The sequence below is a fragment of the Harpegnathos saltator genome, unplaced genomic scaffold, assembly GCF_003227715.2.
Source record: "Harpegnathos saltator strain DR-91 unplaced genomic scaffold, Hsal_v8.6 scaffold16, whole genome shotgun sequence".
NCBI lineage: Eukaryota > Metazoa > Arthropoda > Insecta > Hymenoptera > Formicidae > Harpegnathos > Harpegnathos saltator.
In genome coordinates, this window is record NW_020229939.1 from 910,928 (window position 1) to 935,746 (window position 24,819).

At 53.2% G+C, this 24,819-nt stretch overlaps 1 protein-coding gene across 1 annotated transcript in view; it reads left to right on the forward strand.

The window, feature by feature from the left end:
- Positions 1-838: 838 nt before the first annotated feature.
- LOC105183350 (zinc finger protein rotund) overlaps positions 839-24,819 on the forward strand; it is a 178,272-nt gene continuing 154,291 nt past the window's right edge. The window contains exon 1 of the mRNA XM_011141397.2: positions 839-1,189. Within this exon, the coding sequence (XP_011139699.1) occupies positions 1,013-1,189 (177 nt within the window). The 5' untranslated portion in view covers positions 839-1,012. The remainder of the gene's footprint in view (positions 1,190-24,819) is intronic.

Sequence of the window (24,819 nt, forward strand, 5' to 3'; positions counted from 1 at the left end):
GAGAGAGAGAGAGAGAGAGAGAGAAAGAGCGAGAAAGCGAGAGCGACAGCATCGGCTCTGTCGGAGACCTTGGGACAAGGTCGAGCCGGGACGGTGTTTATGTTTAATATCGCGAGCTACGCACAGGAGGACGCTCGGCAGATCGGTGTCGGGCGCGTTCACGCTCGGACGAGCAGCGGGTAGAGCGAGGAGCGCGCGCGAGAGAGTTAGTAGCGGCGAGGTAGCGACGACGTCGATGACCGTGTTGCGAGGACGGATCGGACGCTCCCGGCTGCGAGGAGGAACGCACGGCACGCGACTTCCGTTCGCGGTACAACGGCCAGGTACGCGGTGAGTGCACGCGCGCGCGCGCGCGCGGTCGTTCCGAGGCACGAAAGTCGTGGCCGTGTCGCGTGCGAATGCCGCGGTGATCGTTCTCTACACAGCAGCAGCATCAGCATCATCATCATCATCATCATCATCATCATCATCATCATCATCATCAGCAGCAGGAGCAGCAGCAGCAGGAGCAGCAACAGCAGCAGCGGCAGCAGCAGCGGCAGCAGCATCATCCTGCTCCTGCTTGGAGTTCTCTCTCGCGGCAACGGATACGTAGAATACGTATCCGTACCGACGTCGTTGTGCGCGCGCGCGCGCGCGCGCGAGAGCGATATCGCGCCATTACTCGCGGTGCAGTGATATCATCGCCGGCGGGGTGTATCGTACATTGCGCGGGTGTATATCGTAACATCGCACGTCGCCGGGCGAGGAGAGAAGAGAGCGACAGGTAGAAGAAAGTGAGAGAGACAGAGAGAGAGAGAGAGAGAGAGAGAGAGAGAGATAGAGAGAGAGAGGGGGGAGAGAGAGAGAGAGAGAGAGACGCAGAGGGAACGATAAAAGAGGGAGAAGAGAGGAGGATTGAAACGTGACGTGTGTTCCGACGTGAGGAAATCCGTTTCGAGAGCGGACACGGGACGGGACGGAAACTGTGTTATTTCGTGGGAAATAGTGCAATTTCGCGAGGATACCGGTCATGTATCCGTGGTACCGGGACAGTGTAGCGGCGGCGGCGGCGGCCGGCCTCGGAGGACCAGTTGGTGTCGTGGGTTCCGGATTCTGCTCGACCGGCCCGGGCCAAGGTGGTACCACCATCAAGACTGAGAGCGGATACTCCGACTGCATGCTCGCCCTCGACTATGTCCAGAGCAAGGTGAGTGTGTCTGAGATCGATTGCCATACAATTTTCACGCGAGCGCACGCGAGAGCGCGCGGTGATTTTCACCAGCGAACGGCGGAATTCCGATGCGGCGGGTTAACGATTCGTCGGATTCGTTGTGCCACGCGGACCGCTGAGACGCGTTTTCGCGGTCTTATAACGCGCGAGATATGCGCCGCGTTAGTCCGCCTCGTACGACGCGGGGGAAAATATCGCTCCCGGCCGGGAACATTTTCCGGCTGACTTCGCGCCGAAGCTTCTCGCCGACGTTTCTCGGGAGCGCTTGACGCAACGCGCTGATAGTTTATAAACATCTAACTTGGTGTCTTGTATATTCGTTAGCGGGTCGTGAGCGAACACAAACAACGCACTCTTTCGCCCCACCGGTCTGCTGCCAAAGAGCCGACCGAGACTGCGACCTCAGTGCGTGAGAGGTACATCGTCCCGACGTTATGAACCTCCCGTATTTTTCGCTAACGACATCCTTGCGCGCCTCTCTTTCGTCTCAATGAATCGCCGTGATCTGGATCTGGTCCGCGGAGCGTGCGGTTTCGAGTCGAGTGAGAAACGAATCCTCTTTTCCTCGCGTCCGCGATCACACGCGTGCCACGGACTCTTAATGAACAATCACTCTAATCGTCGCGCATCTCACCGCGAGTCTCTTGAATAAAAAAAAAAAAAAACAGAAAATGGCGAGTTTCCGCCTCAAGCGAGGTTTTAGTCGCGCTCTCGCCCGTCTGCCTTTTCCAACCGAGTTCGTCGAGCGTGAAGATCGCGCACGGTGTCAACATGACAACGTGACAGTCATACATATAGAGTAAAGATTTCAAACCATTTGACATTTGTAATTTTTATCCGGAGGCTCGTCCGCAGTCGTTGATTTGTGACACCCTCGTCGATTTATTCAGCTCGAGAGGTGCGAGAGATGTAATGTGATATCCCTACTAAAATTGATTTCGGAGGAGCCGAAAGTGTGATTTGCGCTAAATTCGCTAGGGCTAAGACGAAGGAAACTAAAAATCTAAGAATCGTTCGCGAATTCGCATCTTTGCAGCAGTAAAATATTAACAGTAGCTTCTCCCACAATTGTGGCGTTAGTTCCCCTGAGGGAAAATTTTCAAAAGTGTCTAATTGCTATTGTAGGTAGTTAAAACGATCGTCCGAAGAGGTTGCACGCGGAAACTCGTTTTATTTCACGATAAACATTTTTATTTTTAACGACAGAAATTTTTATTTCAAACTGACCGTATTAATCAGTGCTCAGTGTTGAGAATTCAAGAATATTATTTTCCGTCAAACACGTACGCCGATCCGTACACGAGTAGGCATATCATTTATTTACTTTCTGTTTTAAATTGAAACTGCGAAACTGTTCAGTTATTCGGTATCGATACATTTTTCCCTCCCCCTTTCTCTCTCTCTCTCTCTCTCTCTCTCTCTCTCTCTCTCTCTCTCTCTCTCTCTCTCTCTCTCTCTCTCTCTCCCCCCCTCTCTCTCTCTCTCTCTCTCTCCCTCTCAAGCTGTCGTTACATCCTAGCGCAGGGAATTGTTCATTTCGGCTATTGTTGCTGATGCTTCCGATCTGCTTATTTTCCAGGCGGTTTGTTGCCGGTCAAACGATCGCAAACAGCGCGGTATTTCTCCTTCCTGACGTTTATACCCTGACGTGCCCGGTAAACGAGGCAAAATGTTGCCGCCGTACCGCTCCTATGCCGAGAGAGAGTCTTCGGAACGTAAACAAAAATTCTTTCGTTCCTTTCGGGGAATTTACAAATAGACACGTTGTACATATCGGCCTTCCATTGTGCCAGGGATTCAATTTTGTCGAGCGTCTATGTATAAAAATTATCTCGTGCGTATCGTACGACACGCAGCGGGCTCGATTCCGGGTAAAAATTCCTTTCAGAGAAAAAGAAGGAGAGAGGGAGATATGGCGAATATTTCTGGTAAAGATGTACGACGAAATTTTAATGACCCCAGCCACGCGATCTTCTCGTATCCGCGCGGTCCAAATTGTTCTGAGGAATGTCAGATATTAAAATTAGCCCGGGGAACGCAAATTGTATGTAAAGACTCGGTCGAATTTGCATCCCGCGACGCGTGCGAATCTGGAAAGCGTTCAACGAAAATGTGCAACGCTTTTAAGGGCGGTAATCTAAAAATAGTACATTTTCGGAATAATGTTCACGCGAGAAAGTACTGATCGCGCTCCGTCTGTGCCGCCGGCCGTGTATTATCTACTGCGCTATTATTTCGCGTTACATATTATCGCGCGCATTTAATGCATTATGTTCGTGACAAAGTAGAAAGAGAGAGAGAGAGAGAGAGAGGGGGGAGGGAGAGGGGGAAGAGAAAGATAGAGAGACGCTGGCATGCTGATACTTCATCTCGAGCCGTTAAATCGCCGTTAGCGGGAGAAAAGAAAAAGAATGAGAAACGTAATAATTGCCGGTAGGCGCAAGAAGGAGAAAGAGAGACGCAGAGAGCTACGCGGCGGCGCGCGTACCGTGCTTACGAAATCAGTGCTAATTGCGTGACAGGCAGGCTTCGTTCGGTGATACGAATTGATGCGTCGCGGAGAAGTGATCCGTCATTAATGACCTTATATCGTGCAGTTTTGCATGCTCGTTCCGGAACGAGACAAATATATTATCTAAACGGTCAATTATCCCGTCGCGCTACAGTCTGTCTTTAATACTGTTGTCGTGGGGCGACAAAAACTCGCAGTAACTTCACCGTCCTTTTTTTGCATCCGGTTGATTATACTCGCGTAGTCGGTACAATAATAACGTCGTAAGTGCTCGTAGATGAAGATTAATATCCGGATAATCGCACGGTGGCAGTGAACTTGATATTTCAAGAGATGATTATCGCGCTGGCGCTCGCGCCACAGCATGATAGTCGCGTTTTTCCCACGTCATTCCAACGCGGGTCGAACGCATGAAAAATCGCGCGCGCGCGTACGCGGCGAACGGTGATTATCGGAGTCTGTCCTGGCACAGTGCGATTTGCTCCGAATTCGCATTTGTCGGCGATGCTCTTCTTACGACGTGACAATAACACGTCGTTGCAAGCACGCAAACGCGCGCAAAGACTTTCGTTCGCGCAAATCGTCCGCGAATTCGAGCCGCGAATATTTGCGACTTTGCAGCGACAGAAAAGGCCCGCCCGAATTAAGGATAATTAGGCGATCGCGTTAAAGACGGTGCGTTAAAGAAAACACAGCGATGCAGAGCGATGAGAGATGCGCGACCGCTTCTCTCGAGGGCGCGGCGCGCGCGGCAGCCGTGATATTTCGACGCTCACGAGCGGAAAGAGCGCCGAGAGAGCGCGCTCGAGTTTCCCCATTTTAACGCGCCCCGCGACTTGTCCCGCTCGCCTGACCCTACGTTAATTCACCTCGTCTGTTCGCCGGATCATTCCGATCCGGCTAGCGAGTTACGATTGTAATGAATTATCGCGCTAATCTTTCGATTTGCTCGGTGCATGTTCTTGCGGTAATCCCGGATAGCGGGCGAGAAAAAGCCGGCGAGCCCCCCCGTCCGTGCCGCGACTAAGTCGACAAGAAAGTAATCCGGCATGTTAACCTGTGAAAATGATTGGTGCGTAAAAAGCGCGAGCGTGTAGCATCAACTGATCTATGAACGGCTAACGAAGGCCTGCGCGCGGAGGCCTTAAACGTTTAACGTGAAGATTTCGGATCCGCGCGCGATTTTGCAACGGCTCCTCGCGCGGCCGTCAACGGCGCTTAACCAACCGATGAGCCAAAACGACGAGAGACGCGCGACGCCGAGTCAAGTGCGGCGGCCGAAAGTCAATGCTGTTAGATCGCGGTCGCACATCGCGATCGATCGCGACGATCTTTGAACGACGAGACGTCGCATCTTTCTCTAACTACAAAGAACGTACGTAAATAACGCGCTAATGGACGTAACGCGTCCGATCAGCAGCGCGTTTTCGCCAGCGTAATCCGTTATCCGCTTTTTCGCGGACGGCGCTAAATTACCCTCGGCGCCCCGAGCGTTGTCACGCGTTGCTTGGCGCTTGGCGCTTGATTTTTTTCACCGTTTACTCTCAATCGCGCCTCGCCGTGCGAGCCGTGAAATCTCGGGAATAAGGTGGCCGCGAGTCGCGATCACGCGCAGCTCCTCGCAATTGTCGATCGTCGTCGACCGGCGATACGCGCCAACGCAATCGCGATTGTAATTCGCGAATCGAGCATCCCGAGAGAAAGGGGAGGGAGGGCGTGAGGGGAGGGAGGGACGCCGGCGCTCGGCCGCTCCCTCGTCGTGCAACGCTGAGCATTTTTTCATCGTTACGTACGGTGATGATCGTTCGGAGCGTTAATGGCCGCGTAACACGGCCGTTAATAGTTAACGACGGCAATTAAGGCGGAGTGTTGACGACTCGGTGTCCATTAACGGCTGATTAAGATCTAGGATCGATCATAATTTCGAGCAATTACTCAGCCGACTCGGCAAGTTAGATCCAATTGCGCTCAGCGGCTGCACCGCGCGATTTATTTACGCCCGCTTCGCTCGTGCGATTTTATATCACACGCGCGATATTCGTCTCCCTCTCTCCCTCCTCGATTAGCTAAAGTATAATAATAAGTATACGCGCGCGACGCGTGCACGCGTGCAAGAATCGAATTGTTTCGATAGAACGCGCGCCGTGTAATCGGAAGGAAAGCGCTCTAAAAAGATTTCGCCGGGCGATTCAACGGGTCGCGTCCCCCTATGTTGTTGCCAATAATTATCGGGCCATCGAGCGGTTTTTTGCGGCGCGGGTCGATTACCGCTCGCCGCCGCGGGGGAGGGGGCGAGGGAGGTCACTATAATCGGGCGACTTTCGTTCGGCGAGTAGATTTTCCCCGCGCAGATGTCGGCCGTGCTAAACCCAACAGCCGCTCGCGCGCGCAACGTGCAATTGCCGCGGCAATTACCGATCCCTCTTTCAATTATGTTTATTATATGTCCCGCGCAAAGAGTGTGCGTGTGCCTCCCGCCTCTTCGTTGCCTCGCGCGTGCCTTTGCGTTTTCCTGCGCGCAATAATTAGCGCGCGCGTTGAGACGCGCGCATCCGCGATTCGACGAGTGCCGGGAAAGCGCGACGACAGCTGATTATACAAATAATTACCGGCTTGCACACAGAGCCAGGGGCCTGTGACTAATTATCTCGCTCTCGGGGGAGGCGAATCAACGCCGAGATCTGGGAGTCAATTCGTCGCTTTCTCACGTGTCTGTGATTGTACCTCGCGTCGATATACCGCAGCATCCCTCCCTCGACGCGAGCGTGCACCGATGCGTGCGTCATCGCCGCTCTCTCCCTCTCCCCCCCCCTCTCTCTCTCTCTCTCTCTCTCCCCCTCTCCCTCCCTCTGCTTAGGAAATGCAGCGGAGGATCCTAGATCTCGCCCTCTCGCTTCAGCTCGAACGTGGCTCTTTTTTCCCCGGTTGGGAAACGCGCGGCAAGAAAAGCCGGCAATCCTTACACTTTGCATGCCGGCGACGTAGATTTACGCGTCCTGCGCCCTTACGGTAGTGCCAAGTAACGTTAATCTATGTCTTCCACTGTCTCGCGCTGACTTGTCCTACCGTCCCGACGTATTAGAGTCCTCGCTGTCCTGTAGAGAATTCCCGTAACGTCAAACGCATGGAAAGGTGTTTTTGTGCGGCGCGGGGGGAAAGGGAACGATGACGCGCGCTTAACTTTCCCATCCGAAGATGATCTCGAAACGTTAGCGGAACCGAGACGGACTTGAGAAGCCGCGCCCGACGTTTGCGTTGGTGTAACGTCAGACTCGATTTTCCGAGGCTCAAACCTGTTCCCCTCGTTCGCGCGATATCTCATTCTTACGGTTTCCTCCCGCGTGCGAGATTTCGCCCGGTAATCAAACAGCTCGTACATGCTTCAATCGGTCGTTTAGTGAAATAACCTTCTTCCGTGAAAATGAATTTGCTGAGTAAACGCGAACGCGAGATGAAAAACTGTCGCTCCTCGGTGTTCGACGCTAGCAGCAGCGACGGACGGCTGCTGCTTTATGCTTCTTGCCGGCTCGAACGTGGAAACGGAGATGGTTCCATAAAGACCGAACGAAAGAGAACTTCATTGGCTCCTCTCTCTCGATCTGGCAAAAACGCTCTGAAAGTGTAACGTGCAACCGATTTCCCCTTCGTCCTGTCTCACCACTTTTCCATGTAGAGACCATAACCGCAGCGCGATCCTGCGTTCTACGCAGATCGGCCGAAATGTCGCAGCCTTGCGGATGATCGCGCGTACTTGACCAAAATGGCGAGCTATGTCGTCGTCACCTGCTCCCGACTTTCGTCTCGTTATTTTTCGACTCGGCAATGTCTGAGCCAGTTTTACGAAGGAAATAGTCCGAAGACGAGAAGAGACGAGTCGCGGTTCGTGATGGAAGATTCTTACTTTTTGTTCACTCATAAATTTTCGTCTTACTTTCGTTTTACATCATTGAATTGAATCGAGACAAATTTGTCTGCAATATCAAAGCAGAGGATTGCAAAATTAGAAGATAGGCACAGATAACACATCAGCATAAGGCTAACTGCTCTACTTTGACGAGAAAACAAGAATTCGTTATACGTACGTTCTTACTTACCTTCGAGTTTACACCGGGGATTGTGGAAAGTGCTACATTGTTGCTTCAATTAGCCTCGCGCTGTATATGCAGCGGACTTTTCCAGCGCACTCCAACAACCGTCTGCTTTTCCGAGCGAAAAGCTCGCGAGGCGGCGATTCTCTCTCGTGCCGCGAAAGGAAATAATCAGGATCGCGCGCTGGGTCGATTCTCATAATTTGGAATGAAATTAACTGGCCGTGTTGATTTTTCCGCTTGGCGAGCCTACCGTTACGAGGGGCGGCTCGTTCATCTAAGAAAAACATTGTGCTGCCGGCGAATCGCGGCGCGCGTGCGCACGCGCGAAAGATCTCTTGCAAATGAGTCACGAAAATATGTTTTACTTACACACGAATTCAGGAACAAAACGGAAACGCCGCCGCGTCGCAGATTGACTTTCTTAACGCCGTCGTCAGGTCGATCGAAGCATCGATCGACAGATACGATATCGCGAGATTGCCTCGATAGAAAAATTTACATGTTATTTCGTTTTTTCTCACACTTGTCGAATGTGTAGTCTCATCGTTTATAATGTGAATTACAGATTGATTCCACCTTGGCAAAAAATTTACGATGTCATGACTAGGCTAGTCATTATTAGCAAGGCTAGTCATTAATTGTTACATCTTTCATTGACCTTACAAGACAACGTGTTCGATTTGACACCTTTTTCGCAAAAATAGATTTCAAAGTTTATCGGACGCACCTCTCGCTACTTTTCTTTATCACTTTGTTTCTATCTTGTGGCCAGTTTGTTTCAACCGGCCACAATTTTGAAATAACGTGAGAAGCTCTCTCACTCGTTGGTGTTCGTCCTGACAGACGTCGGCTCGCTCTCACGAGATTTTCAAGTTGAAGGCGGCCATTGGCCGTGTCAGGGCTAGGCACCCGTAAAAGGTCGCTTCTGGGTCCGGGCGGCTTTCCAAACTTGGAGGACCCAAGGACCCTTTTGCGTGATCCGTTGCAAAAATGGCTCAGCATGACTCGCGGGTTCTCCCTACCATCATGCAGTCTAAGTTCAAGGAAAATGACATTCGCGAGTAAGAAGATTCTTAATGTGGCTCGATGATTCGACTCGCGATGGTCCAGGCTGGTTGAGCGTCGTCAGTCCCCGCTGACTCGAGTTTGACATTCCATCGAACCTTGCAGTTGGTTCTTTCATTGGTGCGATTTTGTCGAGTCAATCGGGCCGTTGCACTTGGCGAATTCATACGATACCTGCGGGATGCATATCTCGGCGCTCTGTTAACGATATTTAATAAAAATTGGCTACATGCGGTTAAAAGGTAGCGCTCCTGCGAATCAAAGTGACGATAAGCAACACGACGGAAAATTTCGCGAACGCGGTGACGGCTGAAAGAATCTTCGGTCGCGTCAAGAGAGAGAGAGAGAGAGAGAGAGAGAGAGAGAGAGAGAGAGAGGGAGAGGGAGAGAGAGAGAGAGAACAAGAGAAAGACAGAGACAGACAGAGGGACAGATAGAGTAGCGCTCGAGGTCGCGGCCATTACGGGCCGATAAACAGCTCGAAATATCGCCGAAAGAAGAATTCAGTGGTAATGGAGCGGCCGGCAAAAACGCGGTCGCGCGCAAAGAAAATTAACGGCAAAAGGGAAGAAATGAAGGCGCGCGCGCGCGCGCACGCTCGCGCGTACCTACGTGGCCTATCGAAGAAGTCTCGGCCCTCGGCACAAAGAGGCGAAAGAAGGGAAACGAGGAGTGACGGAGGGCGGCTGCGGGAGGCGAAGAAGAACAACAAGAAGGAGAATGTGCATCGAGCAATAGCTCGGGCGGGCGGGCAGCGGCGGCGGCAGCAGCGGCGGCGGCGGCGGCGGCGGTGGCGGTGGCGGTGGCGATGGCAGCGGCGGAGGCGGGGGCGGGGGCGGGGGAGGACGAAGAGCAGAGAGGAAGGTGCGATCGGAGTGTGCGCGCGTCCAAGTGCGGAGGACGTCGCGATGCATCTTTCTCTCCCTCCTTTCTCCGTCCTTGCCCTCTTCTCGCTCGCACGCCAGCCATTCCCGTCGGTCTCTCGCACTCTCGCACTCTCTCTCGTGTCGCGACTCGGTTCTCCAGGTAGCTTGTCCTCCGATTGGCGTTCGTGGACGCAGGTGCGCGTGGGTGGGGGGGCGTGGTACCCTCCTCCTATTGGCTACCGGGTCCTACCCACACCGGAAGTGGGGCGTCGGAGGAGGAAAGAGGGTAGGAACGAGGGGCGGGAGGGGGGCAAGAGGCTAAAGGCAGCTCCTCCGCTCGCGCTCGGTCGAGAGGGCAAAAACAATATCGCATCTCGCGCGCAACGCCGCAAAAACCTGCCAGGTGGCATTTCGCCTTACCTTGAGGGTTACTGCCTTTTGCACGCGAACACACACGTGCACCTACGTGTATACCTGCGAGACCCGCGCCGCCGCACCACGACCACGCGAAACTAGAAGCCGCCATGCTACCCAGGCATGCGGGGATGCACCCGCACCCCTTGACTTCTCACAGCCGCAGAGGCTCCGCGCAGGGGGAGGGGGATCCGAATGAAGATTTTACGCTCTCTTCTGCCGATTATTTAATCGAGCCGAGTGCAATTTCGGTAGAATCTTCGTGAAGCGCTGCCAAAGTTAGCCGGACCCTGCCACGTTCGACGAACATTGCTTTTCCTGCAAATTTCGCCTACACAACTCGAACAATTAGAGAAGAAGCCCCCTCCCCCATCGGCTGCAGGTCCTACATTGAGACTGCTGTTATTTTTCCTCAGCTTTCACGCTCAGCCGCCCAATGTATTAAACTTAAATTTAAATTCCTATTGCACACAGCGTTATTGAGAGCGCACAAATATATTTTTTTTATGATCTCGTTTTCTATTGGCAGATCAGAAATTTTGTTAGAATCTGGAGATTTAAAAAAGATGAAAGGAGAGAAGAATTGCAGAAGTGGCAAAGATAGCAGTTACGTTCGAATGCATAAAGACCTAAATTCATGAAGAGTAAAAAGGAAATGGCGGATTCAACATTGTAACGCGAATTATGTTTTTAGAGGCACAAGCGAGTTAGCTACTCGCGAAGACTTAGAGTGGATTTTACATCTCGACTCGAACTGAATTTCTCCAATCGGCGGTCTTCAAGTGGGGCCATTCCAATGAAATGTCTGTCGATCAGTTTTAACAAATTTGAATTTGTCTGAGAATATCTCTTTCGATCCGAAGCATTTTTACATTTGCGTCGTATTATCTATGACAATGTTATTTTACTGAGTGTCTGAAAGCATCTTTCTTGGAATTTATCGGCAAACACGATATTCGGGATCTCGCAAAAATCGGCGTTGTCGCTTCGCAGTCATCGCGAACCCGAACACGATGATTCTCTTCGTGTATATTTTCTTGAATTCTACCGTCACACGTGAAAGACAAGCGGCGAGTTAACTGCCGTATCTTCATAGAAATCGAACGAACGTGCTAATCTCGCGTGACGTTTCCGAGACGCCACTCGGACGCTACATAAATCTTCGCGAATAATAACGTGGCTATCCATTAGGACAATTTTTGACAGCTCGCTGTAATTTAGATTCAGGAAATAGATGAACGCACACGGAGCAGCGGAGCGCGCGAATCGAATGCGAGCGTCGTTTTGTCCACGCGAAAGAAAGCGTCAAGATACGAGCGATAAAGTATACGTCAAACGAACGTCGAGGCGGTCGTACTTCGCGGGCATGCTTAACGGATTAACGTTACTTTTCGCGTTACGACTGCTAACCTGTTGCGACTCTCTCGCGACGTCTATCAACTGAAAAATAAAAATTACGATCGTAAAGGCTCGTACATCTCGAGAAACGAAGCGACGCACATATTCCCACACGGTTTAGAAGTCGGAGGGAGGACGCCACCAACGTTACGTTTCACCTCCTCCGTCAAATTAACAACACGACGAACGGTAGTTTACCGTACAACGGGGACAAGTCCGTACGATTAGCGACATTAACCCTAACCCCTTAGCTGCTAAATGAAGAGCAGCCGAAACTGTTGGTGAAATATAGCACTCTGTTCCGACCGTTCCGTTGTCAATATTTTTTTTGAAGGGGGGGGGATATTTCCGTCATCAATATACAATCTGGGCCTCTTCGCGGATTCTTCCGTCATTAACAACCGAGGGCTTAACCACGTGCGAAAGCGCGAAACGGCGGAGCCCCGATACACGCGTGCTCGTGCGAAGATCGTTTCGATCTCGATCCGGCGGAAGGTATAATTTCCGAATTATCGGGGCTCATCGCGCGCGTCTACGGATGGATTGATAATTGCGGCCGCTACGACGCGGCGCGGCGGCGTGTAATAGCGAGTATCCCGCGATTCAGCCCGCGATCTCACGGTCGCTTCTTTCGCCAGAGGAGCGAAGAGACACGTATACGTAACACGCATAACGTCGCGCGCGCGGATATGTAGCCCATGCGTTACACGCTCGGCGTGTATATCGTGCGCTCCGCGGCCGCTCGAACAATGGCGAACGGCCGCGCGCGTGCGCGCGCGCGCGCACGGCAGTCCTCATGAATAAAGATCAGGATGTTTGTACAGTCGCGGTCGCGCCGTCACTCATCGCGAAATCCGCCGTGAAACGCGATTACGGACTGTCGCGCGGAATCGGTATCGAGCTCCGGGACTTTTCGTTTATTTTCGCCGTGTTTCACGCGAGGGAAACGCTCGAAATTGGCCGTGGAGCCCTGGCGTCGCCCCGAGGACTCGTCCCGACGACGAGAACGTCCTTTCGTCCTTCCGAATTCACTCGCACTCGTTGCTTGCATACTCGAGGTGAATGACAGCGGACGTTGGATCCTTGGACCCTTTTAGCTGCCAAATACGGAAATATTTGGCTTGCGGGAAGCAAAGCCGTGCCATCGTGTGCATTCGTGATTCGTTCTTTCATGTCCATGGATTTTATTATTAATTTTATTGTTTCTCCTTGCCGGGAATGTCTCCGTCATTAGCAGCTTAGGCGATTAATTCCCATGATGAGTGCGGCAAGTCCCCGCGGTCTTCCGCGACCGTGCAGCACGCTCTCACCGCGGTAGAAAGTAACGAGCGTGCCAGCAGCGGGACGGTTCGGCTCGATTCGGCGAGGGTATAATTCCGTGCGCGCGGCTAGGTATAAATTAATTAGACAATTAATCGTGTAATGGCTTTAATTGGGCCCTGTTAAGTGTCAGCGCTGTCCGCCGGGCGTAATCTTCGCCGTAGCATCTGCCTTATCTACATACACACGGGCCGCCGACTCCCAGGGCCCAGGTAAAGCGCCCGGGCCGGCGGCCATGCGCCGCCGAGACGAGAGGACCTCGGGAGTCGCGAGAGCGGTTGTTGAGATTACAGATAAGAACGTGAGATTCAGCAGATAGCCGACGATATCGCTTGATAAGCGAGCATGCCTTTACGGCTTGTAAAACACAAATACGTCCGTTCCGCTCGCCGACGCGACGCGACGCGACAAGGCGATAAGAGAGTCCTCCTCCCGTACGCGGGAGGAGGACTCTCTTATCGCCTTATATCTCTCTCTCTCTCTCTCTCTCCCTCCCGCTCTTCCTTGCGTCTAAATTAGCGACGCTGAAATTGATGACCAGGATATCGCGCGAGAGATTGCCCTTCGCAATCAGCGCCGATACCGGTGAAGCGTGCCGCGATGACCAATCCGCGAAGGAGACTGGCAGAGGATCGGAGAAGCAGCGCGCTAGAAGGAGACACGTTGAATCCGGGTGCGAGTAACAGTTCGAACTTGCGTCGTCTTATGTAACGTGCGACGCGTTGCGCCGGAGCAAACGCAATTTCAGACTGGTATTTCAGCATATGCGCGCGCGCGCGCGCGCTGCAACGTCGTCCTGCGTCGTTCGTGCGTGTAGCGCTATAATTTTCTCTTATCTCGCGCGGCGCGCGGTGACTTCCCTCGGTATATATATTATGCGCGTCGGAAAATTTCATCGGGGATACCGTAGTATTAATCACATTTCTCTTTGGTCGGACGCGCTCCCGGAGTTCTTCCCACGTGGGCCTCGGCCAGCGCGAGTCAAGCGGCTCATTCAGGACCGTAGGAATCTCGCTCGGAGTATAATTACAGAGCACCGCGGACGTACATAATTCCTTCGTGATCGTGACTGCATTTCGATCGTAACTTTCTTGGCTCGTAACTCCCGTAACTCCCGTCAAAAAGTTTACAGCGTTTTACGCGACTGATTAGCGTTAATGGTCCGCCACATGCGCGTCGGCTCCGGGAAATAAGAATGTAGCGACGTGAGGGAGAAGGAGGTGGAAGAAGGCGGGAGAAGGCGCGTGTTGTGTTTACACAGAAAGCCCTGAATATTTAAGGATTCGTTTCTCCGTCGTCATTTTCGTCCGCTTGAGCAACGGGACGCGCGCGACCACCGATTGACGGCTCGAGATGCTCCGCAGGGAAGTTACTCGGTTTCTCTAAATTTATACGAACGCCACCCGCAAACGTCACGCGAACTCTGGTTCTTCCTATCTTGAGCGAGCGAAAGCCACGACGTATTGGCGCATGGATAAAAAATTTGCCCGTTATCAGGACGCAGGATACGCTATGAAATTAATATTAGCACACGCTCGTGCTCTGTGGTTTTCGCCGCCGTGCGACGAAAAAGTGCGCGTTAGTTGGGCAGTTTTTGAGGGAGCCGTGACTCTCGCTGCTAATAGCCCGAAATTATTCCGTAAAGTACTCGGCGCGTTGCGCCGGAGCGACACTTTTGCTGATTTTCCCGTGAAAAGCCGAAGCCCCGCGGCTCCTCGCGTCCTCCTGACAGCCGCGATGCGACTGGCAGGCTGAGGAAAAACGGACGCAGTGTGCCGCAGGCTCGTCTGTACCATCCAAGCCTTTTCTACTTAGGAAACGTCAAAACGGTTCTGAGCTTCGTCGTCGCGTGGCGCTAGTAGGCGCGCCAATATAAGGCCTGCTACTACTCTCTCTTTCTCTCTCTCTCTCTCTCTCTTTCTACCGCGACCTCGCAGCGGAGAGCACGTGTGCGTGCCTTCGTGCGTTAAATTGTTCGCTTTCGTTATACGAAAGGAAAAGAAAAAAAAGGAGAAGAAAAAAAAAACGCGTCCTGTCGCGGCGATCTCGCGGGTTTCTATCGTAAAATTTCCCATCGATTTCTTGCGCCGCAAATATTTTAACGCAGTGCGATACACGGTGAGTGTCGACCGCCTAAAACGTGAACGTTTGACACGCGCGGCAATAATTTGTGCCGGAAATGGCACAAGTCTTTCCGTAAACTCGCGGCGCGCAAAGTTCTCTCGCTCATCGGGGTAGGTATGAACAAACCGCGAGAAAAACAGGCTTGAGTGCATAAAAAGTACAAAACGGCACCCAAGAGAAATAAAGTGGAAATGCATTAAAAAAACGCATTAAAAAGTATCGCGATCGATATGCGGTTTTTTTCCGGAAGGGGAGAGAGAGAGAGAGCGAGAGAGAGAGAGAGAGAGAGAGAGAGAGAGAGAGAGAGAGAGAGAGATAGGCAAAGAGAGGCAGAGAGGCAGAGAAGCAGAGAGAGAGAGAGAGAGAGAGAGAGAGAAAGGGAGGGTAAACGAGGAGGAGGAAGAGATGGAGGGGCAGGGGAGGAGAAGGGGGAAAAAAGAACGAGCGGAAGGTTGTTTCATTGTAATCTGAAAATTGATACACACCGCAGCCGACGCTCGTCACGCTGACTTTTTCCAGCTAGAGCGCGAGCGTCTCTGCTCGTCGAGGTTGCATTAGCTTCACGCTGGAATAGGTCGCCTCGGTTGCATTTTTTACATGCGACTGCTCGTCCTTCCTCGCGCCAAAGGTCGGATTAGTGTCGTTGCACGCGCACCGACACTTCTTGGCACACTTTGTTCCCCGCCTTTTGTTTTGTATCCCAGCCCTTATTTTAAATTCTCTTTTTTTCTTACCGTGTCGATGCAACTATGCGGAAAATCGATCGCCGATACCTCGCTACGGTTGCGCGATGTTAATTTTAGAGCGCATAAGCGAGGCACGGCGTTACAACGTGTACATGCACGTACGTGCATTCTTCCTTTTTTTCTTCTTTTTTTTTTTTTTTATTAAAGCCGCGGACCGCTAATGGCGGCGAGTATTTCGACGTGCACGGCGAGATATTATTTAATCTCCGCTTAGTCTCGGAAATGTGTGAATAAAAATTTCTTTTCGCGATCGCGTGAGTCGCGTCGCCGTCGGGGGGAGACGCGACCGACGGTGCAAAAATAACAAGTCCGGAATTTTGCGGGATTTTCGTCGCGGAGCGGATCTCTCGAGACGCGATTTTGTGCTGCGAAATATTGATTCGGAAAAGCTTTCGTCACACTTTCGTGCCTCTAAACCGCGAAATTTCTCAACGTTTTCGATGTTCCCTCGAAACGTAATTTCCGAAAATAACAATAACAGTGAGAGAGAGGGAGAGAGAGAGAGAGAGAGAGAGAGAGAGAGAGAGAGAGAGAGAGAGAGAGAGAGAGAGAGAGAGAGAGAGAGAGATAATTGATTTGAGAACAAACAGCGTCCAATTATGTCGTGCATCCTGGATGATATCGAACAACGAAGGACTTATTTAGCAATCGTGCAGAAACATCCGAAACGCGAATGATGAAAGGTCAAGTTTTTTGAGGAAAACCAGTTTGGCATTATATCCGTCGAGGATGCACGTTTAATGGTCGCGGAATTTCTCGAATTCCGTAATCTCTATTTTTGGTGCGATTGCTCACAAGCGCGATGCGCTGAACTTTCCTCAAGCAGCGCTCAAATAAACCAATATCTCGCCTGCTCGCGTTTGGCGCCTTCGTGTTTTCGCACTTATCTTTCATCGCGCTTACCCGAGCGATCGCTCATGCCGACAATGTCAGAGAAAACAGCCACATCGATTCAAGTCGTTGTATCACGCGCCGGCGATGTTTAAGCCTAAGCCGCCGCACAATCGGCTCGCGCACGTGTTGGTTTATTCGACAAGTAATATCCATATCAGTCGCGATATTTCTCAACGGGATCAAAGAGGGAGACTAGCTGCGCGCAAGGCAGCATTCAGCGCCGCTGCTTGTCAAACGCTAATTGGGAAACTCCCGTAGGATAATTCCATTAGAATAATTATACAATCTTTCTTTTGGCTCCCGAAACTTGAAACCACGATTTCTGCCACGTTGTTTTCGCTATTCATTGTGGAGTTCATTTCATCAGAGAAGAACAATGATTCTCTCTCTCTCTCTCTCTCTCTCTCTCTCTCTCTCTCTCTCTCTCTCTCTCTCTCTCTCTCTCTCTCTCTCTCTGATGTTCTTCCCTATGAAGTGAACTGGAATGCACATGAACAGTTGGACACAAAGCGCGGCTCCAGCGTGGAAAGGCTCCAGTCATCAAATCATGCGATCCTCATCGCATCGTTCGCGATAACAAATCGAACGCTTCAGTCTCGCGGTACCAAAGGACACGCATGAGGCATGAGGAGCCATCGGCTGAGCTTGACTCGCGCCTCGCGCGCTCGCGAAAACGAATTTTCGCCCCGTCTCCGGGAACGATGAGGAGGACGGCGGGGACAGTCCGCGTATGAGACAGTGAGCGGCATTGTTTCGAAGAGTAGGGCTCTTTCTTCAAGACGCACGTCACTGATGCGGGACGCGAAATGCGGAACGCGTCCTGCAACCGCGCCGTGGTTACGGTCGGTGGATGCGCCTCTGGAGGGAGGGAGAGAAAGAGAGAGAGAGAGAGAGAGAGAGAGAGAGAGAGAGAGGGAGAGAGAAAGAGAAAGAAGGAGAGTGCAGCCGGAGCATCTCAGAAGTTACGACTCCATTAAGAGGGGCCCCGGCGATTTTTTCGAGTTCATTTCGGGCCGCATAAAACAAGCTGTTTAAAATGCAGAGGCGTAGGAACGCGCTTCAGCACAGAAGCGTCAGGAAGCAAGGCGAGCCGGGGAGCTTCTTCGGGGGGCGGGGCGGGGTGGGGGGAGTGCAGATCGAATGCGCGTCGTATGATGTAATTCGTCAGCGCGGTCTGTTGGCTTCGCGAAATTGAAGAACGTCTCACGTTATCGGGCTGACCTGCGGGCCGCAGGAAGACATCCGATTGATGATCTCACGTGGGCGAGCAGATCGATCGCGCTCGGTGGCTTCGCTCGTCCAAGTTGCCGATCGCGCTGCGCTTTCTTAGCTGCGATGAAACGCGTGCGCGACGGCCGCAGCAGAGCGCCGGTCGTGAGAGACAGGCGGCCGGTATCGCGGTCCGATGCCCTGTCGTTTTATAACGATTAACGCCTCGCGCGACCTTTCGCAGACCTTTCTCCGACCCCTTCTAATTATTCGGTTAAGTGCTTGTTACTTAATGTTTACCGGGCGGACGTTTACGACGGCGGAAAATAGTACGCGGCGGCGCGTCACACTTCGGGGACACACAGCAATGCGACGGTAAAACGACGTCGCCTCACCGTCACCGGGTGACGTTAACTTGCGCGCGACCTTTCAGCGACGGCCCACGTGCGCGTGCCGGCGCGTTCGACGCGGCGTTTCCAGCCGCGGCCTGGACGAGACTTTCGCCGCGAAAGGCTGCGATCGAGCTTCCACGTGCTGCCGATGTAACATGTCCGTGACATGATCGAAAGCTCCGGAATATGGAAGTTTAATGCCCGTCTCTCTACCAAGACGATGACTGTCGTCGTCGATGATGAGAGAGCTTCATCAGACGAGGACGAAGGAATCGGGTTCAGGTTGAAGTTCAGGTCGTCCGCGAGTAGAGTCTCAACTCTGGCTGAATGAAGACGTACCTTCGTTCCGTCGAGATGTTCCGCCTTGTATCCTCGGGATACGCTCGGCGTACGCGAGAAACTCGCATCGGGTATCGATGCCGTCGCAAGAGTGTAAAATCGTGAGAATGTCGGGTCGCGAGGGCATCTCGGGGAAAAACGACGACGACGACGACGACGACGACGAGGACGCACATCATAACGACGAGGGCAGGCCGGATAACCGTATCGCTAAAAATATCTATTCGATTAGTAGCTCCGTCACACAGAGCCAAGGGCGGGGGAGGGAAAGAACGAAAAGAGGGGACAGCTCGAGGGGAGGCTCGCCTCCTATTTACAGGACATCCGCGCCACTAGGCACCGAGACAGTTATGACTCTCGCCCTTCTCGGACTCGCCGCTTGTTTTGCGGTCTTCTCGTTGCTTTTGTTCCATGTTCCCGTCGCGTTGTTCTTGCTCGTACCCCCGCCGCCGCCGCTGCCGCCGCCGCCGCCGCCGCCGCCGCCGCGTCCTCGCGGAGGGCGAGAGATCGTTCTTCTGCGCGTTCTTCTTCCATCGCTTCTTTCCACGTCTTCCACACGCGGCTCCTTCCTTCTTCCTTCTCAGTCACCAACGGCGGGCTTGATACCAGGCGCGCCCTGGTCTCCTGCCCCTGTTTCCATCGCGCGTGCTCTTCTTTTCTTCCAGATCCTCTCTCTCTCTCTCTCTCTCTCTCTCTCTCTCTCTCTCTCTCTCTCTCTCTCTCTCTCTCTCTCTCTCTCTCTCTCTCTCTCTCTCTCTCCCCCTCCCTCTCTTTCCGTGTCTCTTCCATTCCCTCTCGTTCGCCACCGCCTCGGTCTGTCCTCCTCTCTTCCTCTCTGTCCCTTTCTCCCTGCCCTTCCTGCCCTTCTCCTGGCCTCTCGCGACCGTGGCGCGTCCTCGTACACTTCGCCCGGTAGTCGCCTTCTTCTGGTCTCTTTTTCCTCATGCCGAGCTGGTCTTTTTGCCGGCGCGCGGAGGCAAGTCCGGGACTGCTCGAGAATGGGGAGAATGGAAGGACGCGGGGACGTGGATGAGGATGAGGCGGAGGCGCTCTCTCGCTTGAAAGGAGCCGACGCTACGTACGGTAGCCGGCCAGACTGTACCCAATTATTCCGGCGTGCTATACTAATGCCATGGACCCCGTCGACTAACCACCCCTTTCTTTCTCTCCTGTCCTCATAATGCGATAGGGCCCCCCCCCGACTTCGCCGCTCGACCGCCGTCCGGTCGGCCGCTCGTTGACGACATCGACGACGATGACGACGACGACGACGATGACGACGACGACGACGACGACGACGACTCGTCCGTGGCTTCACGATCTTCGACGTTGCGGCGGCGTGCTAACGACGAACGAAATCACTTAGCCCGAATTATCCTCGAACGAAGGGGCGCGAGCCTCTCCGTCGTCGGCTCGCGACTTGGCGTGACAGTTCCGCTCGCTGGGAGAATCCACGGCGTTACTTTCCCAAATCAGCGCACTTGCCCGCCGATGGAAGCGAGCGAGATTGAGGCGATGATGAAATTAGCCAAGATCGGATCGCTCTCGGCATATATTTCGTGTCTTCCCCGTCTCGTCTGTTTCTTCATGCGAGAATACGCGAATACGCAACTACGACCGAGGTTTGCGAAACTTTGCGCGGGCCGTCGTTAATTTCACTTACGGCTTTCCGATTGATTGCGCTGAGAAACGTTTGAGCACGTTCGAGCCGTAAATTACACACGCGTCCTCCCCCGTTTTAATTACGTTCGCTTAATGAGGCAGCGTCCGCCGGCGAGCAGCGCCGTACTTGATTGTTTCCAAGACCTTTTCCGAGAAATGTAATCCCACCGTAAAGGAGAAAACAGGGGGCGGGGGGAGAGAGGACGTCGCGCTAATGTCCGTTGGAGTAAAAGCGCTGTGTAGAATCGACCGGGATGAGAGCCATCCGTGAATCGTCACTCGTGAGAGAAATATCAACGAGAGGGTCAAAATACGCGATAACATTGTCCCGAGTCACTCTGGTCCATTCGCTGACCTCAGAGGCCTCGCAGACCAGCGGAGTACAGTCGCGAGGGTCCGTTCTTCACGCGCATTAACGTCCTCGTCGAGGTCCGCGCTGTGTAAACGCCGGGTCGCACGTCGCGGAAAATTCGCCGCATGAAGTAGAACGACGAAGAGCCGGAAGGCGTCCGTGCCACGCGAGGGGAATCTGACGAAAAGCACATTATTCACCCGGCGAACATCGCTCGGAAGGATGCACCGTGATAAACAACTTTATGACGCTAACGTGTAGAAACAACCTGAAAATATCTGTACGGCATCAAGTCCCTTTGCGTAGACGACATCGGGATGTCTGAGATACATGGTGGGGGGTGTTACGATCTGGTGTTATTCATTCTCTCTCTCTCTCTCTCTCTCCCTCTCTCTCTCTCCCTCTCTCTGTCTCTCTCGCAGAAACTCTCGCCGCGTATGAGCCGCCATACCCTCTCGAGCGCTTCTTTTCCCTCGCGGACAGAGAGGACGGTGGCATTAAGGATTGTATTAATCAGGGACTGTCAGAGCGTGATTCTCTCCTCCGCGACTCGCGGACGGTGGGTGTCGAGGGATGGAAAGTCGGGTGGTTCGAGGAAGAAGAATGACGCGGAGTGTGCGCGAGGAGAGGGAGCGCGGTGAGGAGTCCCAGGGAGGGCTTGGCAAGCTGCGAGAGAGACGCGAGTTCTGGCCACGGCTCGCTAGGGCGGATCTGCCGATGACGTCGAGAGAAATGACGCAAAAAAATAACGGCCAGACTACCCGGCACCGAGGGAGTTACACTTTTCCTTTGTCGCGCGCTGACGTCTAGCGGGCGCTAATCGCGGTCGGCTCCGCCGAGATATAAATGCGATTATACGCGTCACGCGAAACGCGCCGAGCCCACGGCTGTGTTCCCCCTGGGTCGGTTCCGCCGGTCGTATCGGTTCGGATTCAGGGAATCTTCGCGCACAAGCCTGCCCCCCCCCCCCTACCACCCCCCTTCCCCTCCCGGCCGCCCCCGCCCACGGAGCGGACGATTTTTAATTATAACGCTCGCCATTAACGCGGCGCGCGGCTACGCTCGCAAAAATGTGGCGCATCGAACAGCAAACAACGACTACGAGCTCACGTCCTCGGCGAGCGCGCATCGGCTACCTAAGTCCGCCGCGGTTAATGCTCTTATTTGAAACGCTTCTGCTCGGAGGCGGTTATAATAGTGGCGTGGCCCTTAAATGGCCCCGTGTTCAACAGCCCTCAAGTATTTCCAATATCCTGCAGGGGAGTGAGAGATTCGTCTTGTGTCTTCTTTCCTCATTCCGCCGTCGTTCCCGCCGTTCCTATTCCCCCCCCTCTCTCTTTCTCTCTCTCTCTCTCTCTCTCTCTCTCTCGTCGTCCGCCTTCCTTTCCCTCTCCTCCTATTTCTCTCTCTCTCTCCCCCCCTATCCCCCTCTCTCCCCTCTCTCTCTCTCTCTCTCTCTCTCTCTCTCTCTCTCTCTCTCTCTCTCTACATCCACCCGTCTATCCACGTTGCTCCCGGCTCTTCTTCGCGGTTGCCTCTTCCCAGAGTTCATTCATGCCTCCTGGTGGCGAGGACCTCATTACCTACGGTGAATGGATCCGCGTCCCGTCGTTCTCCTCGTGCCGCGAGGTTCGCGCCGCTGCTTGAAATTTTCGTTGCTTTCTCTCGCTCTCTCTCTCTCTCTCTCTCTCTCTCTCTCTCTCTCTCTCTCTCTCTCTCTCTCTCTCTCTCCCCCCCTCTCTCCCTCCCTCCCCCCTCTCCCTCTCTCTCCCTCTCTCTCTCTCTCTCTCTCTCGATATTGCCCCCTCTTATCCTTATATTTCTCGATCACCTGTTCCCTTTTCTAAAGATTCTTTTTACCACGCACGCTTGCTTGAGAGCCGGCCTCGAAAGGGCGCTGCTCGGGAGCGCGATGCCTCACGATCGCGCGTACGCGCGACTCTGTCACGTGTGTATAATTAATGTTGCATTCTCTTCGGGAAAGACGATAAGCACGTCACGTAGCGCACAAAGCGCGCGGTATATTAAATGATCGATCGCGCCGTCTTGCGACTTTGTCCCGAGGAAGGAGTTCAGGCCTTCATCTTCTCCCGGACGCTCCCGAGGACTCGCGCGATTAAGCGTGCGCGCGCTTCGTGCTTGCTCGGTGAAGATTCAGACTCGATTAGGCGTCCGAATTTTTGCGAAATTCCTTCGCGTCAAGTGCTTCTGTCTAAATCAGCCACCGAATAATAACTCGTATTCGAGTCGATGCCGAATATAATTGTACCCTCTCTCTCTCTCTCTCTCTTCTTTTTTTCTTGCGACTCGTCAAGAAGTTGAGTATACACTCGTGCTGACTTAATTTCTGCTCCGTAATATTGTCGCGGTGGCGGCGGCGGCGGCGGAGGCGACGGTAATAATCTGTATCGGCGACTTCTTTTTTCCCGCCGTCCCGCTGCATCCGGCGCAGGAGGTGCAATTTTGGCAGCCGCATTTTTCTTCGCGCGCGAAAGGTTAATCGAGCCCCGAGCTTTATCTGGCGCGTTCCGCACACCTGGAGGCCGCGGCCTAATGTCTACCTGTTCTGTTTTCGGGAGCCAATCATCACGTTCGCCACAGGCGCGTGCAACGATCTACGGCCCCTTGCCCCGCGCGCGCCTACCTTCGCCTTGGCCATCTCTCTCTCTCTCTCTCTCTGGCGACTCTCCTTTTTTGCCGGTGACGCGTTCGCGGCCCGATTCGCCGATTACTTTGTCAACATTGTCGTCAGCGGGCGTTTTCGTACGCTCGCGGCGGGCCTCTCAACGACCATCACCACGAACACGTGACATCTTGGCCGCGCGCGACGGCTTTTCTCGGGAGGAAATTGTCGATTCTTCCCCGAAAGTCTCCCTCTTCCACTTGGACTTTTCCGTGTGTGACGTCACACAACAGCGGAGCATACCTCGTTATATAACCCTTCTGGTTGGTCTCTCAGCCGACCCGGCTTCCTAAAATCCCATTTGGCCTCGTTCCTTTACGTTCCATGGCGTAGCGCGCTAATTTCGACGGCCGCCGGAAGCAGCTCGATATCTGCGCGCGTACGACGTGAGACGAAAAGTGACGAAGCGCGCGAGCGACGGAAATATAAATTCCATCTCGAAAGAATGACACTCCGGGCGGGCGGGCCCGGGAGATAAAAATCACCGCCGGTCGACGGCGGTGATTGCGACGAAACTATTTTTATTGCAGGGAATTATGTAGCTTCTGACCTCTGCTCCCGAGCTCTCCAAGGGAGGGAAAAAACTGGTCTTTGGCACGCGCGTTTGTCGTTGACGGTCTTGTAAAAAAGGCCACCGTTACATCGCGCGGCTATCTGCGGCGCGATAAGCGCGCTCGCGCGGCGGAGAGAGGTCGCCGCGCGAGAGCTCGTCGTAACAATCGTTTGCGTAACTGGCTCGTAAAAACGATAAACAAATGCAGCTCGACGTAAGAGGAGGCACACACGTGCACCGCGTGCATGTTGTTTGCTTTTGAATTAATTTTACAAATGCACGCATGATCTCTCTCTCTCTCTCTCTCTCTCTCTCTCGTGCGCGCGCGCGCGCGCGCGATCATAAATCCTTATACTTTGCAAAGTACCGACCATTTTGTGCGGCTTCCTTTCTTCCGATGATCCCAGGAAATTCCTGCGACTTTTTTCCAAAAGCGCGCGCTCGCGTGGCGAGTTGATTGCTCCTCCTTTTGTTTGAAAAAGGAGCGAAGGGAGCAACGAGCAACGACAATGCAGCACTTCAGCGAGTATCAAAAACGGACATCTCGGCCGGCGGCACCTGGCCGCGCGAGCGTTTGTTCGCGCTCAGCCTGTAGTAACATTGTAGCGCTCGTTTAATGACCAGCCGATCTGTGAGATCAAAGGTTACGTATCCAAATGTGCGTTCTTCCGAGGAAATTATTACGAGATAAGAAAGGGAACGCTGCGTGCACACGCAACTGTAGGAACTTTGAAATTTATCACAATCCGTCTGCCCGTCCGTCGCGCATTAATTTACGTCGCAAAGCGAGTCAAAGGCTCGCTCGAAGTGGTGTGGACACTACGGGATATTCTTGAAATAACCTTCTCGTAGAGAGAGAGAGAGAGAGAGAGAGATACGTTATCGTGATAGACGCGCTAGATGCTCGCGTAACCTTTGGGCTTTAACCTCAGTTCTTAGCTTTATATTATCGTGACGGTTTATGTCGTAGTATCGATGGCGCTGCA